The sequence below is a fragment of the Eleutherodactylus coqui genome, chromosome 4, assembly GCF_035609145.1.
Source record: "Eleutherodactylus coqui strain aEleCoq1 chromosome 4, aEleCoq1.hap1, whole genome shotgun sequence".
In the NCBI taxonomy this organism is placed as follows: domain Eukaryota; kingdom Metazoa; phylum Chordata; class Amphibia; order Anura; family Eleutherodactylidae; genus Eleutherodactylus; species Eleutherodactylus coqui.
The window spans coordinates 157,649,800-157,666,325 of record NC_089840.1 but is presented as its reverse complement, the minus strand read 5'-3'; the positions used below and the strand labels follow the sequence as shown (position 1 = coordinate 157,666,325).

The following is a 16,526-nucleotide window of genomic DNA, read 5'->3' as shown; positions in this document are numbered from 1 at the left end:
CTCACACAGAAGGCTCTCAATAAGCTGCTCCTGGATCTGCACAAAGGCGAGCGTTCCCAAGGACGACTTGTAAATTACGTACACGTTACAGGTAGTGATCTGAATAATGCCTGACTCACACGTCTGACTGTGGAATCCGGTTTCGGTGGCCCACAGCAGATCCCAGCAATGAGCCTGGCCGTGGCGCTGCGTAGGGACGCGTAATGTACTGCACATAACTGCGTACTCACACAAGAAGTCATGCGCAGTACACCTGTTTGTTTATATTTCCTGTGCCGTCGCTTATCGATTTACGCGGGAAAATAATGTAATGGCCTGGAATGTAATGTAGTAATGTAATGTAGTTGCATATGGGCTGTGGGTATATCCGCTACCATAGAGCTCCATGGGCTCTATGGCGTGGATATCTGCGGTAAAATAGAACATAGTGCGTTCTGGTTTCTGTGAGTGGATTACATGATTCCGACCCACTAATGTGAGCGAAATTGTGTAGTGCAATGCATTTAATTGATCTCCATATTACTGCGGTTAAAATGCATGCAGACTCCGCAACTCCTATCTGGTTGTGTCAGATCAGCCTTCCTTTTTATACAATTTGATAATGGTGATCATGGTACCGGGGACCTTTCAACGAGGCCTCTGGTCACTGCTCTAGGAGCAAGAAGATTTTAAATTTCCCAGACCTTCCACGTCTTCTGCGCTTGCATCTGCCATTTTGTTGATGGCCTTCTGCGCATGTGCACGGCACTTTGACATTTGGCCCTCATATGCAGAAGGTGGCATCAGGTCCTTGCGGGACATCACAGAAGCTGCAGATGAGTAGTTTGAGCTTCAATCTATTGGGGAAGATGAAGCTTTAACTTTTTTAAACTTTTTTTTCTTCTTAAACTGCTATCTGTTAGCCGTTATCCATTGGATAATATCCGTCGCCTGACTGGGGATCGCACACGTTGGCCCTCAATGACCGCTTTAGGCTATCGACTACCCTCAGCAGCCGATAATCGGGAGCTATCACACTCCACAACCCCGCTGCTTTAATCTACAGGCCAGTGTGTTTTTACGGCCCTGTAGATCAAAGCCCAGACACCCAGGATGTGAAAACACGTATCGGTGGTCATTAGGGCACTAGTGTTCCCAGTCTAGTTGACAATGACTTTATCATATATACTCGATTATATTAACCCCCTATCGGAGTATTGAGTAACTTACTTGATAGTTATAACCCCTTATAAGAGTATTGGAGCTGCTGCCACCAGGGGTCTGCTGTAAGAAACAGGCGCCGCCCGTGATGTATCTCTGCACGATCTCTCTTGATACATAGCCCGCCGATACAGGTCGTCAAAAGGCATATCAGCAGTCATTAAGGGGCTAAATAATGCTCGCTTGCAACACTTTCACTTTGCACAGGCTTTGTAGCGTCTGCAGGGCCTGAATATCCAGCAGTTTTTGTAAATCAGAATTATACATGTTCCTAATCATGTAGGTTTAAGCTATAATATGATTTATATGAAACATGGTGCTGGCAACTGATGAACTTGGGTTTGGGTTGACCTTTCTCTTTGAACATTTGCTGCAGCCGAACAACAACTCCTGTCTTCCTGCCAGTATTCACGCTTGTTTTGTAGGCATTATTCATCACAATTGATCCCCACAGGTTGAACTCCTCTAACACATCCTGAAGTCCTCCTGCGATAGTTTAAAGGGGTTGTCTCGCGCCGAAACGGGGTTTTTTTTTTTCCATAGGCGCAGGACAACCCCAATGGATGTGTTAAAAAAAAAAAAAGAAATTATATTACTTACCCGAATCCCGCTCTGCGACGTCTTCCTTCTTCCTACTTCTTCCTTCACCAAGATGGCCGCCGGGATCTTCACCCACGATGCACCGCGGGTCTTCTCCCATGGTGCACCGTGGGCTCTGCGGTCCATTGCCGATTCCAGCCTCCTGATTGGCTGGAATCGGCACACGTGACGGGGCGGAGCTACGATGACCAGCTCTCCGGCACGAACTGCCCCATTCACCAGGAAGAAGACCGCACAGCGCAAGCGCGTCTAAAAACGCCAGAAGAAAACAAAATTAGACGGATCCATGGTGACGGGGACGCTAGCAACGGAGCAGGTAAGTGAATAACTTCTGTATGGCTCATATTTAATGCACGATGTACATTGCAAAGTGCATTAATATGGCCATACAGAAGTGTATAACCCCACTTGCTGCCGCGAGACAACCCCTTTAAGCTTTCCCATCTTTCAATGTGAGCGCAGTCAACCTAATTTCTTTTGCTTCATTTTAGAGCACCACAGCCTGACATTCAATGTTCGCAATGTGTTTGCCGTCAAAGTGTATGTTCCAATTCTCCAGATGCAGCGTGCTCATCAAGTGCTTCTTCACCTGAGCAACTCTTGTGTAGATAGCTGACTGATATGGGGTTGGGATTTCAATGCCCTCACCCGAATGATGGCGGCACACCTTTGCTGGGGGGGATGACAGCTTTGAGCTTGTAACAAGGTGTCTTTTCAGGGGCATGTGAGTCCGTTCACTGAAGGGTGCTTCATAAATTGCCAATTTGCCTCTTTTTGATGGCACTTGAAACTGCACTAAGTTCTTTGTCCAGGTTTCCTTATTCTTCTCTGTGCTGGAAGAGCTCTTCCTGAACCACATGTTGACTTTTAATCAGCAACTGAAATATAAAAGGTCTTAACGTAAATATTAAGTACGTAACAAATTAAAGAAACTGTTATTGAATAAAATATATTAAAGCTCAATAACAAGCAAATACCAATTATAGAAAATAAAATCCACAAACTAATAAATTATATGTTCATTGCTCACTGTTCAATTATAATTACCGAGAGAGTTAAATGCAGCTCATCAAATAATACAAGGATCTCTCTATAATAAATTAAACACTGGAGTATACGCAATAGTTATAGTAAGGCAATAATAATTTTGACATCAAATTAAGCTAGTTAAAACTCAACTACCTGCTTTGAACACCTCGCTTATATAATAGTTTTATACCACACTGCAAAACAGCTCAAGAAAATTTTAGAACTCTACAGAAGCTTTCCGAGCAATTACGTCAGCGTGCCGTCACTGTCCGGTCGGACGGCGCAGAGGATTCTATAATCTGGAAAATTCTATACTATTCTCTGGTACATTAAATTATTACTTAAGTCTGTTTGATGACTTATATATAAATATTTATTTAATACAATTAAATAAAATGAACAAATGGCCTACATAACATTTCAATGTGGTTTGTGCGTGACCTTTTTCAATATTTCAATGGAATAAATGTCATTTTAGTCATTAAGAGGAAAAAATTTTAATTCACTCGTCCTACAGGAAAGAATTTTTGAGAAAAAAAGTCAGTCATCACACTAATGCTCATATGAAGCTTACCTAAGGTTCAGGAAGTGTTTTATTAGGAAAACAATCTGAGATTAGTGAGGGGGGGGGGGGGGGGGGAGATCAGAATCCATGACAGAAAATATTATTTTACTGAGTGATCACCCATACACCTTTTTCCGGCGGTCTCTAATGGATTTTTTTCTGTTGCGGTACCTTATTACGGTGCTGCATTAGAATAACTGCACAGCTCTCCCTAAGGCCGTAGGAACGGGGACTGGGCTGTTTGGTGAGTGGGGACCAGAGAAACCTTCAATCCTCCTCTGTTTAACCATTTACATGCTGCGGTCAATGCAACCACAGCATGTAAAAGGTTTGAACTATTTTTCTTTTTTCTGTCTTCCAACTAAAACTTAGGTGTGACTTATAAAATAGATGTACCTTATTTTTCAGACTAAGTCAGGGTCGGTACATTTCTACTAACTCTGACTCCATCTCAACGGTGCTGGCAAGTGGCCATGAGGTTAAGGCCGGTTTCTCACTGGTGATAGCCTATCTTGCATTGCGAGAGTGAGTGAAAGCACATGAAAATGAAACCAATGATTTCCAATGGTTTCATTCTCATTTGCAATACTTTTACAGCACACTCGCAGCGCTAAGAAAAATCTTCTCTATCGCCCATTGTTTTCAATGGAAAACATAAATACGTCAGGAAGGCGCTTCAAAGGGCAGCATGGAGTATTAGGAAAAATAGAAACTGATTTGAGAGAGTAAAACCGTAAATAATGATAGGACTCACCCGGTGTATAGTGAGATCTCCTGCAAAAGGAGCCTCACCAACACCTCCAAATCCAAGTGGACTTATAAGATCACAATGGATCTTGCAGTAGTGCTCGTCGATCCTTCTGGTGTCTGGAGTGTGCTGCAGGCCTTCTGTGTCCAACTGTCAGGTTGGACCCACACGGTTAATGGTATAAAGGTAGAAAAAAGTCTGCCCGTGCTGGCTCAACAATCCACCAGGATAACAGATCTTCTATTTGCCATAAATTTATTAAAGATAGTTTGTACAACGCGTTTCGTCGCTATGTGGCGACTTTATCAAGTACATATCAAAAGTAAAACATCTCTTCTTTATATAGTAGCTCACTTACATGTAATTGTGGCATCGCATACTGGTGCTATTTCTGGGATCGGCATGACAGCGCGACGTAATCGTCATGTGACCGGCGTCTCAATGCGGCCATGACTTGCGGGGACATCATTACGTCACTGCATGATGGACACGTGACCGGCGTGATTACGTCAGCTGGTTATAGTTACCTAATTGGCACGGGATCATACGGGGAGTTAGTGTAAAATGTCATGGCGTCATTGCGTCATGGCGTGCAGATATCAGGGGACCGGCACGATTACATCAGACTGTGAAAATCATTTGGAAATGCTGTAGTATAAGTATATAAACCCCGATGATTACTGCCATCCTACGGACCGCAAAAGAAATCGCCATATCCTATAATAATTGTTTCAGAAGGCCATAAAGTGCATAATATGCAAGAAAAGACTTATTTAAAGCTTATTTAAAACAAAGACTGACGATAATGAGTAAAAACATATACAATGCCTACTTCTATGCAATTTGTTATATCAGTAACCGGATTCCCAGATTGGATGCTATTTAGATCATATCAAATAACTAATATGTGTGTATATGTATATATAATGTGTGTACATATATACCGTAATTTGTATAATGCTGCAGTGTGTTCCTTCTATATCGAGAAGAATAAATATAAATTACATCACAAATGTTACAACAAAAACTCTATATAAATTTTATTTTATTTTTTTAAACTGCGTAATTGAAGGAGTTCAAAGAAATGTGTGAAAAAGGAACTTGAACACATTCAAAGATAGATAATTTAACTAAAAATCAAAGAATTACACTCAATCATTTGATTAAAGAGGACAGCGTAGTCATTAGAGGTGCTGACAAAGGGGGTGGGGGTGATAGTCATCGTGGATTACGAACAATATAATAATGAAGCGTTAAGAATATTGAGTGACAAGAAGTATTACAAGATATTAAAAAAGGACCCAACTGACTCGACCAAAGTGGAATTTTACAAACTACTCACAGAGGCCCATACTAACAATTGTATTACGAAACCAGAATATAAATACATTCATGAAACACCAGTGGGTATGCCTTATTTTTACCACATTCCTAAAGTTCATAAAGATCTATATAACCCCCTTGGACGTCCAATCATAGCAGGCATGCAGGCGATTACCAATCGCCTATCTGAATATATCGACCTACAATTGCAAAACTATGTCAAGAACCTTCCATCATATATAAAGCACTCGAGACATCTACTACAGATTATCAAAGGGATACCATGGAAAAGATCTTACCTAGGAGATATATAGATAACTTACTGCTAATATGGGATGGAGATGAAGAAGAACTAAAACATTTATCATAAATCTAATGGATAATGAATTTGGTTTCAAATTTACACATACGATTAGTTCAAATAGGATAGTGTATTTAGATCTTGAATTAATGTCACATGAACAAAGAGTTACGACTCGCACTCACTTTAAACCTGTTGACACAAACAGTTATTTAGACTTTCGAAGCTGTCATTATAAGAAGTGGAAACTGAATGTACCCTATGGACCGCTACAGAGAGTAAGAAGAAACTGTACAGACTTTGATGAATTTAAAAGACAAGCAGAAGTAATAAAGGACAGATTCTGTAATAAAGGTTACCCAAAAAGTTTAGTTGATTCAGCATATAATAGAGAAAGATAGGGAACACCAAGAATCAGATACATGTGTACAAAATATGAGTAATAAAGGAAATAAGGAGGCAACAAATAAATTTAGATTAGCTTTTGCTACCAAATACAGTAGGCAATATGGTACAATTAAGAAAATTATACGTTCAAACTGGCCTTTATTGAAAGAAGATCCTCTCTTAAGAAAATGCATACCAGACAACCCACTATGCATCTTCACGAAGAATAAAACCCTGAAAAACCTTTTGGCACCATCATGTCATAAAAAGGAAAAAAATAAAATCTATAACATACGTAAAGTAGACAATGGAATTAGAGGGGTCTACAAATGTGGCGGGACAAAATGCAAATGTTGCTCTAAAACAACTAATAGAAGGAAAGAAATTATATTAGAAGGGGAACCTGTAATCATTAGACACCATTTACCCTGTAAAACTGAATCTGTTATCTATTTATTAGAGTGCCCATGCAAAATGAAATACATAGGGAGAACTATTAACACTTTAAGAGAAAGGATCTGCAAACATAGAAGCAATATAAAAAAATGGTTTCTTAAAACACAGCGTGTCCCGTCATTTTTAACATTTTCATAACGGGGACTACACGGGCCTAAAAGTGACACCGCTTGAATCCATATATTCGAAATCTATACAAGAACTTCGCGAGAAGGAAATGTATTGGATATTCAGACTCGACACATTGGTACCAAATGGCCTTAACGAGGTATTAGAAAAAATCTGATGTATTTTTTAATATTATGTACTTTTATTGACAGGATTTTTATATACATGTATAGAAAATGACATGTATATGGGAATTATTTTAAACATATATTCATAATTTTTTTATATATTTTATAATATTACGCATTATATGGTTTTTAAAAAATTTTCTATGTAGAGTTTTGGTTGTAACATATACTTGATGTAATTTATATATATTATCTATCTGTTATTTGATATGATGTAAATAGCATCCAATCTGGGAATCCGGTTACTGATAGAAAAAATTGTATATGTTTTTAGTCATCATTATCGTCCTTGTCTTTGTTTTAAATAAGTCTTTTATTGCATATTGTGTACTTTATGGCCTTATGAAACAATTATTATATGATATGGCGGTTTCTTTTGTGGTCCGTAGGATGGCAGTAATCATCGGGGTTTATATACTTATACTACAGCATTTCCAAATGATTCTCACAGTCTGATGTAATCGCACCGGTCCCGTGACATCTGCACGCCATGACGTAATGACGCCATGACATTTTACACTAACTCCCCGTATGATCCCGTGCCAATTAGGTAACTATAACCAGCTGGCGTAATCACGCCGGTCACGTGTCCATCACGCAGTGACGTAATGATGTCCCCGCAAGTCACGGCCGCATTGTGACGCCGTTCACATGACGAATACGTCACGCTGTCATGCCGATCCCGGAAACACCACCAGTATGGGATGCCACAATTACATGTAAGTGAACTACTATATAAAGAGATGTTGTACAAACTACGCGTTGAACAAACTATCTTTAATAAATTTATGGCAAATAGAAGATCTATTGTTATCCTGGTGGATTGTTGAGCCAGCGTGGGCAGACTTTTTTCTACCTTTATACCATTGTTGTCAATGGGGTCGGCGCCAGCAGCGTTGGCTTCATTAAAAACTTAGGGAGTACATCGCGCTTCCCTGACACAGCTGTAGCAGCTGTGGCAGAGATCCGCGATGCTATTCCATTGCTTTCAATGGGGCCAGCGCTGCTGCCTGCCTATTGAAAGCAATGAGTTGCAGGCAACCCCCGCAGCGATGATTTTCGAGGGTTGCCTGCAACGCATTGCTTTCAATAGGCAGGCAGCAGCGCTGGCCCCATTGAAAGCAATGGAATAGCATTGCGGACCCCTGCCACAGCCGTGGCAAGGGATTCCTTCACCTCCATGGTTCCCATGGGGATAAAGGAATCACCTGCCATAGCTGTCACAGCTGTGTCAGGGGAGCCCGATGTACTCCATATGCTTTCAATGTGACCAGCGCTGCTGGTGCCGACTTTATTGAAAACAATGGTCGACAGCGCAGATTTTCCTTACCGATGCGAGTGTGCAGTAAAAGCATCGCAAATGAGAATGAAATCCTTAAAAATCATTGGTTTTATTTTCATGCCGAACTGTCCCAACGCATCCCACATGTGTTGTGCTGGGAACCGCACCACTGAGGTCTCCCCGGAACACCCCGCATAATGTTCTTTGCCGGGAGTTGTGTCTACTGAGGCCAGCCCACACAGTGTGCTCTGGGCCGCCAGAGCACACTGTTAGTGTTTAGTGCTGGTCAGTACTGTTATATTATGTCACCACCGAAAGGCTTAGGCTACTTGACAGCCAGGTGACACCCCCAGTCCCTGATTGGCTGCAGGATTTTCTCAGAGTAGCTGCTGGGATTCCATGAAGATTTGCTGGAGGGGGAAGTCTGTGTGTTACACATGCATAATCACTGCCTGCTACACTCCCCGACACCCTCAGATGTGCGCTCACTGGATCCAAAGTGCTGTCCGTGTGGCCATGTCCACCCCCCCCCCCCCCCCCCTGTGCTGCAAGAACTCTAGCGACCCCCGTCAGTTTTTGTGTCAGTCATCTCTGATCCTGCGCTGATCTGGCCCTGCTGCATTGTCCCTGTTCCGGCGCAGGGCAGTTCAGTTCCGACGGCGGAGTTCCTGAGGTCCACGCTAGGTTTTCCGCTCCTGCACGCTCACCACTGTGCTCGCAATCCCTCCGCCACCAGTAGCAGACAGCACACGATGGAGCGTAGGAGGCGCTGCGGGCAGCAGCAGCCCAGCACAACGAGCCACACAACTTTTCTGCAGGACAGCCTTACTTTCCTCTGTTGTCGGCTCGGCGGTAGCACTCAGCAGCAGGTGTAGTACACATCGGACGGTGTTCCCTACTGTAGGCAGAATAGCTCGCCTGTCAGTGTCCTTCCTGCCGCAGGACTAGCCAATCGGAAGCTAGGGGGTGTTCACTCCACCAAAGCCCGCTCAGCCCCTAGCTTCCGGCGGAATCAAGGTGCAACAGTACTGTGCTGGTCTGCTGCAGCGCCGTGGACCAGCAAGAAAGCCCCAACGGCCCAGTCCTGGTCCGCAGACCGGTGGCTGGGGACCCCTGTGTTGGGGGTTAAGGAGAAATAATATGTTTTTATAATTGGCACCATGAGATATGTTTTTATAATTGGCACCATGAGGAAGAGACACTGGATACAAAATTCTGGCTTCTGTGTAAGGTTTTCTGGACAGTGGGAAACTCCTTTTAAAGAAGCCCCCTTTTTTATTTTTGCTAAATCAATCACGATATCGGTGAAGAATCCATTTCTATAGCTCACCTCCTGTAGGCCATGTGTTCTGCCCTTTTCTTCTGTCCTCCAGGTCACATGAGCAGCACTCTGTGCCCTGCAGATAATAAAGAAAAACTGTTTCTTGCCCACAGCAATCAATCACAATGCAACTTTCATTTTGAAGATCAGATTACAAAATGACAGCTGTGCAATGGGCAAGAAAGGCAGTTTTTTTATGGCAGTTGACCTTTTACCTGCAGGGCACAGAGCAGAGACATGTGACCTGGAGACCAAAGGAAAAAGTGCAAAATACATAGTCTGGAGGAGGCGAGCTACAGAACTGGATTTTTCACATTCAAATTGTAATTGTTTTTCTCAAAATCTTTAAAAAAAAAAAAGAAAAATCACACAGTGCTTCTTTAATAAATGTTGTTTATTGGTTCAGTTGTTAATAATAATTTTTTTTCTTTTCTAGCTGCAGTGATTGGATCCCGTCTGCATCTACCCGTTGCTTTGTCCTGTTTTGCCATGGCCTTCTATGTCTTGTTTATAAAGTGACCTCTGCAATTCATCTTCGATCTGTTTTGTATAATTATATTCCTAGCAAAGGACATGTGAAGAACGAGAAATGATATGTAACTGCGCAAAGCTGAAGTTATTGGCTGGTGGCTCGAATGAAATATACAAGAATAAAGTAAACTTGGCAATCGGCTGAAATTATATATTAAATGTAATTTTGATGTGTTACAACTTAGCAATAATTCTACAAAGAAAAGCAGATGAATATTGTGATTTTCTTAATAACATTTTTACAAGGCCTGTTTTTAAGGCCTCATTCAGATGGCTGTATTTTAATCAGTAATTTGGATCCATGTTTGTAAGCCAAAACACAGAAGGGGTTGCAAAGCTTTCCTTTACAGTTTTTGTAATGTAGATTACACTTCTGGTCTTCACTTACAATTGCTAAATCAAAATGATGCCATCTGAACGAGGTCTTAGAAATATTTAAAACCAGTTAAAGGGAATACTCAAAATTAGAAGAAAGGGTTTGCAATGTTTTCCAGAAACCGCACCATGCTGAATTTATGGACTTTCTTGTATGCTAGCTCATTCCAATTCAAGGGATTGGCAGTGAACTGCACCACCAGACATGGCACCGTTTCACGGGGAAAAAACTGACCTATCTTCATAATCTTGAGCATTCCCGTGAAGGTCAAATTGACAATGAACAGAACACTGACCAGCTAACAAAATGCTTCCCTATTGAAATAGCGTGTGTGTGTGTGTGTGTGTGTGTGTGTGTGTGTGTATATATATATATATATATATATATATATATATATATAATGTATGTATGTGTATATATGTATGATATATATAGTGTGTGTTTCTTATTAAAGCATTTAATACAATCTTCATGCTTTTCAGTTTTTGGTTTAGGTGCATTTAGTCCATTTAGGACCACCCATAAATATACAGCAGGTGGTTGCAGGTATAGGGAGCCAAGCCCACACCATAGCTGGTTGGAGCTGGCTGCTTCTGACAGCTGGCACCCATTTTAAACTCATCTATATATATAAAATTGGACTGTCTGTCCGTCCGTCCATCCCTCCCACAGTATTCATCCGATCGCCATGAAACTTTGGGAAGTTGTTGAGTACACTCCTGGGAAGATTACTGGCATAGTACATCTATCCTATGATAAATGGCGCGCGTGCGAGCGCCGTCGACAGTTACGTAGATCGTTCGATTTCCATCATTGCCACTAATTCTCTCACTTCCCGATGTCGTAGAAACATGAAATTTGGCACGAGCATTGATTATGTCATAAATAGGAAAAGCTAATGGGTCCCAACTCGATTATTCAATTCTAAGCGCCAAAGAATTAGCGTCCAAATTTTACGTACGGAATCTAATTCTCTCACTTGCCGATGTAATTTGGCACGAGCATTGATTATGTCATGAATAGAAAAAGTTAATGGGTCCCAACTCGATAATTCTAAGCGGAAAAGAATTAGCGTCCAAATTTTACGTATGGAATCTAATTCTCTCACTTCCCAATGTAATTTGGCACGAGCATTGATTATATCATAAATAGGAAAAGTTAATGGGTCCCAACTCGATTATTCAATTCTAAGCGCAAAAGAATTAGCGTCCAAATTTTTCGTACGAAATCTAATTCTCTCACTTCCTGATGTCATCTATATATATAAAAATGAATGAATGTCTGTCTGTCTGTCCTTTATACATTACTACACCATTCATCCAATCGCCATGAAACTTTTTTTTTAACTTCTCTTTATTTATCACACATATTATACGATACAGAAGAAAGAAATATAGGATATCAGAATACAATTCAATGCTGTACTTAGAATTTCCCGTCTGGGGTTTACTTTAGCTGTATCTTCATGTTTTATTCACATGTTTATTATTTTTTATTTAACAAAATAAATCTTGTGTTGTATATGTCTAAAGTCTGAGATAACTAAATAACTATAAACAATTGAACTGAAGCAATCCATGCTGGTCTTGTTTTTATTTCTGATTATATGCTGTTTAGTCTGTAGATAGCGTGGAGTAGGACTCCAGCGATGTGCCCCAGATCTTGTGGTATTTGTTTGGGCACCCTCTCTTCTTATATATAATTTTTTCGTATGGGATTATCGAGTTTACCAATTGAATCCATTGTGTGGTCGAGGGTGGGTCCGTGGCCATCCAGTGCATGGCTATCTCTTTGCGTGCCAGGAAAAGCACTTCTTTAAGAAATATAGAGGTGTATTTTGGCCAGTGCTCCTCCTCCAGCATGCCAAACAGAATTATCTTGGGGTCAGTATTTATAATGTAGGGAGGTACTAATAGTTGGTTTATTCGGACTATTACATTGGACCAGTAGGTCTTGATAGCTGGGCAGTTCCATATTAGATGCCAGAAGTCCGCGTTTGGTTGGTTGCACCTATGGCAGGAGTTTGACTGGGTGTTTCCCATTTTAAATAGACGACTGGGGGTTATATATGCTTGATGGACAATGTATAGTTGAATCAATTTGTTGTTTATAGCGGGGGATACTGTTAAGTGGGATTCCTCTATTTCTGTCCATTCTTCCGGTGTTAGGGAAGGAATACAAGTTTTCCATTTATCGAAGGCGGGAAGTGGATTAGAGTTTAGCTTTGCAGAGAGTAGGTGTGTGTAAAGGGTTGAGATCAGACCCTTGGGGCCTTGTGATTTTAGTATGCCGATCGTGGGGAATTTTGATATTTGGGTAGAGGTCGGAGGGAACTGAGTGTTCAGCGCATGTCTCAGCTGAAAAAACCTGAATAGTTGCAGTTGGGGGGTCTGGAGTTGTTCACATATCTGGGTAAATGTAGGGAATACTCCTTCCTTATATATGTCGCCTATCGTAGTAATTCCCAAGTTGGTCCAATAGTGGGTATCTGGTATGGAAAGTAAGGCGGTCAGACCGGGGTTATCCCAGAGAGGGAGATCCGACATCACGTCGTGGAAATTTTGTAGTTTTTTAACTTCTCTCCAGACACTGAGTGCCAGCTTGTGTAGGGGTAATACTTCGGCTGAGTTTGAGCATTCTGGGAATTCTAAGTAATTTAGTAGGTTGTTGCCTTTTACTTGTTCCGCCAAGTAACTGTCTGCCGTGGGCATCTTTTTAGAGCGGAACCATGGTTGGATATTCCTCAGCTGTCCTGCTAGATAGTATAATCGGAGATCTGGGAGGGCCATCCCCGCTCGGTCTTTTGGCCTTTGTAGTGTCGTAAGGCTTAGTTTGGGGCGGGTGGAATTCCACACAAATGACGTGATGAGGGAGTTGAAGGATTGAAAGAGCCGTTTAGGGATCTGTAGTGGCATGTGTTGAAATATATATAAACATTTAGGTTGAATCGCCATTTTGATTAGGTTTATACGGCCTGCTACTGATAATGGTAATTTGGCCCATTTCTTAAATTTGTGTCTTAGAGTTTCTTGCAAGGGAATAATATTATCTTCTATGGCATTATGGTGTTCACGCGCCATGATTATCCCTAGATATCTAAATCTGGAGACTATTGCCAGGTTATATTTGGTAACATAGGGATCAGTTTTGGGATTAAGGTCAGTGTATAGAATTGTGGATTTGGTCCAGTTCACAAATAGTCCGGAGAATTGGGAGAATTGGTCTATGTAGGTCATGGCTTGGGAGAAGGAGATATCCGGGTTTGAAAGAAAAAGAATGGTATCGTCCGCATATAGGCTCACTTTGCTTTCTACTCCCCCCCCCATCTGACACCCGTCACATTATCGGAAGATCTCAACCGGATTGCCAAAGCTTCTATAGCTATGGCGAACAGAGCTGGGGATAATGGGCACCCTTGACGGGTGCCTTTCGTAAGTGGGAATTCTGCCGAGGGGACCCCATTCACTATTACGTTAGCCTTTGGGAATTTGTATATGATGTTGATCCATTGTCTGAACTTGGGACCGAACCCGAAACGCGTTAGGAAGGCTTCCAGAAAATTCCACTCCAGGGAGTCGAATGCTTTTTTCATGTCTAGTGAGACGAGGGCCCAAGGCATGTTGTATTTCCTGCCCAGCTGGATCACTGTTTGTACTTTTCGAATATTAATCGTGGTGGATTTACCTGGCATGAAACCGGTTTGGTCAGGATGTATAATGGATAGTATTACTTGGTTCAGCCTGGTAGCTAGGATTTTGGTGAGGATTTTATAGTCTACATTTACCAATGAGATGGGCCGGTATGAGTTACAGTCCACTGGGTCCTTGTCAGGTTTTAAAAGGACTATAATAGACGCTTCATATAGAGAAGGAGGGAGGGAATTTCCTAGTTGGGCCTGATGAAGAGTTTCGTGTAGAAGTGGGACTATTTGCTCGCTGTATTTCCGATATATTTCTATTGGGAGGCCGTCAGGTCCAGGGGATTTATTGGGTGCCATATCTTTAATTGTTTGTTGAATTTCCTCTATTGTTATTGGGGCTTCCAGCTGTTCTATTTGTTCGGTTGATAGTGTTGGAAATTTTAGGTCTTGTAGATAATTAAGAGTGTCCAGGAGTGATTTATCCGAGGATGACTTATAAAGGTCTGCATAGTATTCTTGGAAGCGAGCTGTTATGGATTGTGCATCTGTTAGTTTTATGCCCTGCGTGTTTTGAATTTTTAAGATCGTATTTGTTTGATCTTCCTGTTTGATGAGATTCGCCAGTAAATGACTTGATTGGTTACCCAATTCAAAGTAGTGTTGTTTCGTAAAGAATAATTTACGTTTATTTTTTTCATGTATTTGGATTTTGTATAGGCGGGCTAGGCCGAGCCAATTTGTTCTATTAAAGTCCGTGGGGTTGGCAACATAGATTTTTTCAGCTTCTGATGTTTGAGTCTCAAGATCTTTATCGGCCTGGGATGTTGATTTTTTAATATAGGAGATGGCTGATTTGAGGCTTCCCCTAAGGTATGCCTTGAAGGTATCCCACTTCAAGGCGTAGTGGGTGTTATTCTCATGGGCCTCTAGAAACATTGAAATATGTATTGGGGTTTGGTCATTAGTTTTTAGGAGTTTGAGCCAAAAGGGATGTATTTTCCAGGTGGGGGCGAGTCTACAGCTGGGGAATTTAAGGGTTAATAGTATTGGACTATGGTCAGACGTGCCTCGTGGGCAGTGTGTTACATCTGTTGCATAAAGTGCTAATGTCGGGGAAGATAATATGTAATCTATTCTTGACAGTGTGTTTTGGCCTGTAGAGTGACATGTAAATTCAAGGGTGTCTGAATGTTTTGATCGCCAGAGGTCTATCCATCCTATGCTTTCCACAAGTTGTTGCATTGGGGAGTTAATTGGGACATGTGGTCTGGGAGACAGGTGGAATCTATCTTTATTTGGGTTCATTACCCGATTGAAATCTCCCATGCAGATAACGTATGCCGAGGGGAACTGATGGGCGAACGTTATTGCCGCCTGTAAAAGGTGAAGGCTATCGTGGGGCGGGTTGTAGATGCACATAATAACATATGGTTTAGAATCGATTTCGGCGTATACGAATACAAATCTGCCGTCAGGGTCTCTTTTTACATTTATGGGGTTCCATCTTAGTGATTTGTGTATAAGTATAGAAACCCCTCTGGAGAGAGAGGTGTGGAAGGAATGGCTCGTCCATTGTACCCAGGGTTTTTTGAGGGAGTCTGCTTTATCTGCGGTGAGATGAGTTTCCTGCAGGCCCACAATATGGGGGTTAAATTGTTTGATGTGTGAGAAGACTGCCTTGCGTTTGTTAGTAGCGCCTAGCCCTCTCACATTCCAGCTAAGACATATCAGAGACATTAAAAAGTATTGTGATATATGGCTTATTCGGATGTTTCGGATAGTTGGGATGCATTTCTTTGTGCATTAAGGAGGAAATGTTATACCAGCACAGATTGGCTTGTACCTCAACTAGTACACATTTATAACAGTTTGAACAATTAACATTCTGCTTGACCTAAATATGTCGCAGATATCTGAATTTAGAAAAAGAAATAAGCTACAATCTGGTTGAGAGTAGCTGTTGTTGTGAGTGGGGGAAATTCTTCTGGCCTATAGGGGATTAGTTCCGGACTTTAGATCATAGGCTATTACCGCTATGGCGGTAGTCGGACTGCCGGCCGGTGCCTCGGAGCCCATCTGTAATTAAAGGAGATCTGCCGCTCCTTGACATGTTCTTTTTCTCTCTGCTATCACCTATATGCCAGTGAATTATAAATCTAGATCTACTTTAAAGAAAATCCACATTATCTTTGGGTTGCTGCACGAGTTATTTCGTCTCGGGTGACACCGGATGCATGTGGAGCCATTCCGTGGCCTCGGCTGGGGACTGCAGAAAGATCACTTTGTCGTTCGCCACGATCCGCAGGCGAGCTGGATATGCCATTGAGTATTGGATGCCTCTATCTCGGAGTTTCTTTTTGATGTCCATGAAGGAGGCTCTTTGTTTTTGTAAGTCCGCTGAAAAGTCAGGGAAGATGTAAATTGCCGCATTATTATATTTGAGGGGGCCTTTCAGCCTGGCCTGGCGTAGT

At 41.7% G+C, this 16,526-nt stretch overlaps 1 protein-coding gene across 1 annotated transcript in view; it reads left to right on the top strand.

Moving 5' to 3' along the window:
• The window catches only part of TMEM167B (transmembrane protein 167B), a 78,355-nt gene extending 66,370 nt beyond the window's left edge, over positions 1-11,985 (top strand). The window contains exon 3 of the mRNA XM_066600337.1: positions 9,945-11,985. Within this exon, the coding sequence (XP_066456434.1) occupies positions 9,945-10,027 (83 nt within the window). The 3' untranslated portion in view covers positions 10,028-11,985. The remainder of the gene's footprint in view (positions 1-9,944) is intronic.
• Positions 11,986-16,526: the final 4,541 nt, after the last annotated feature.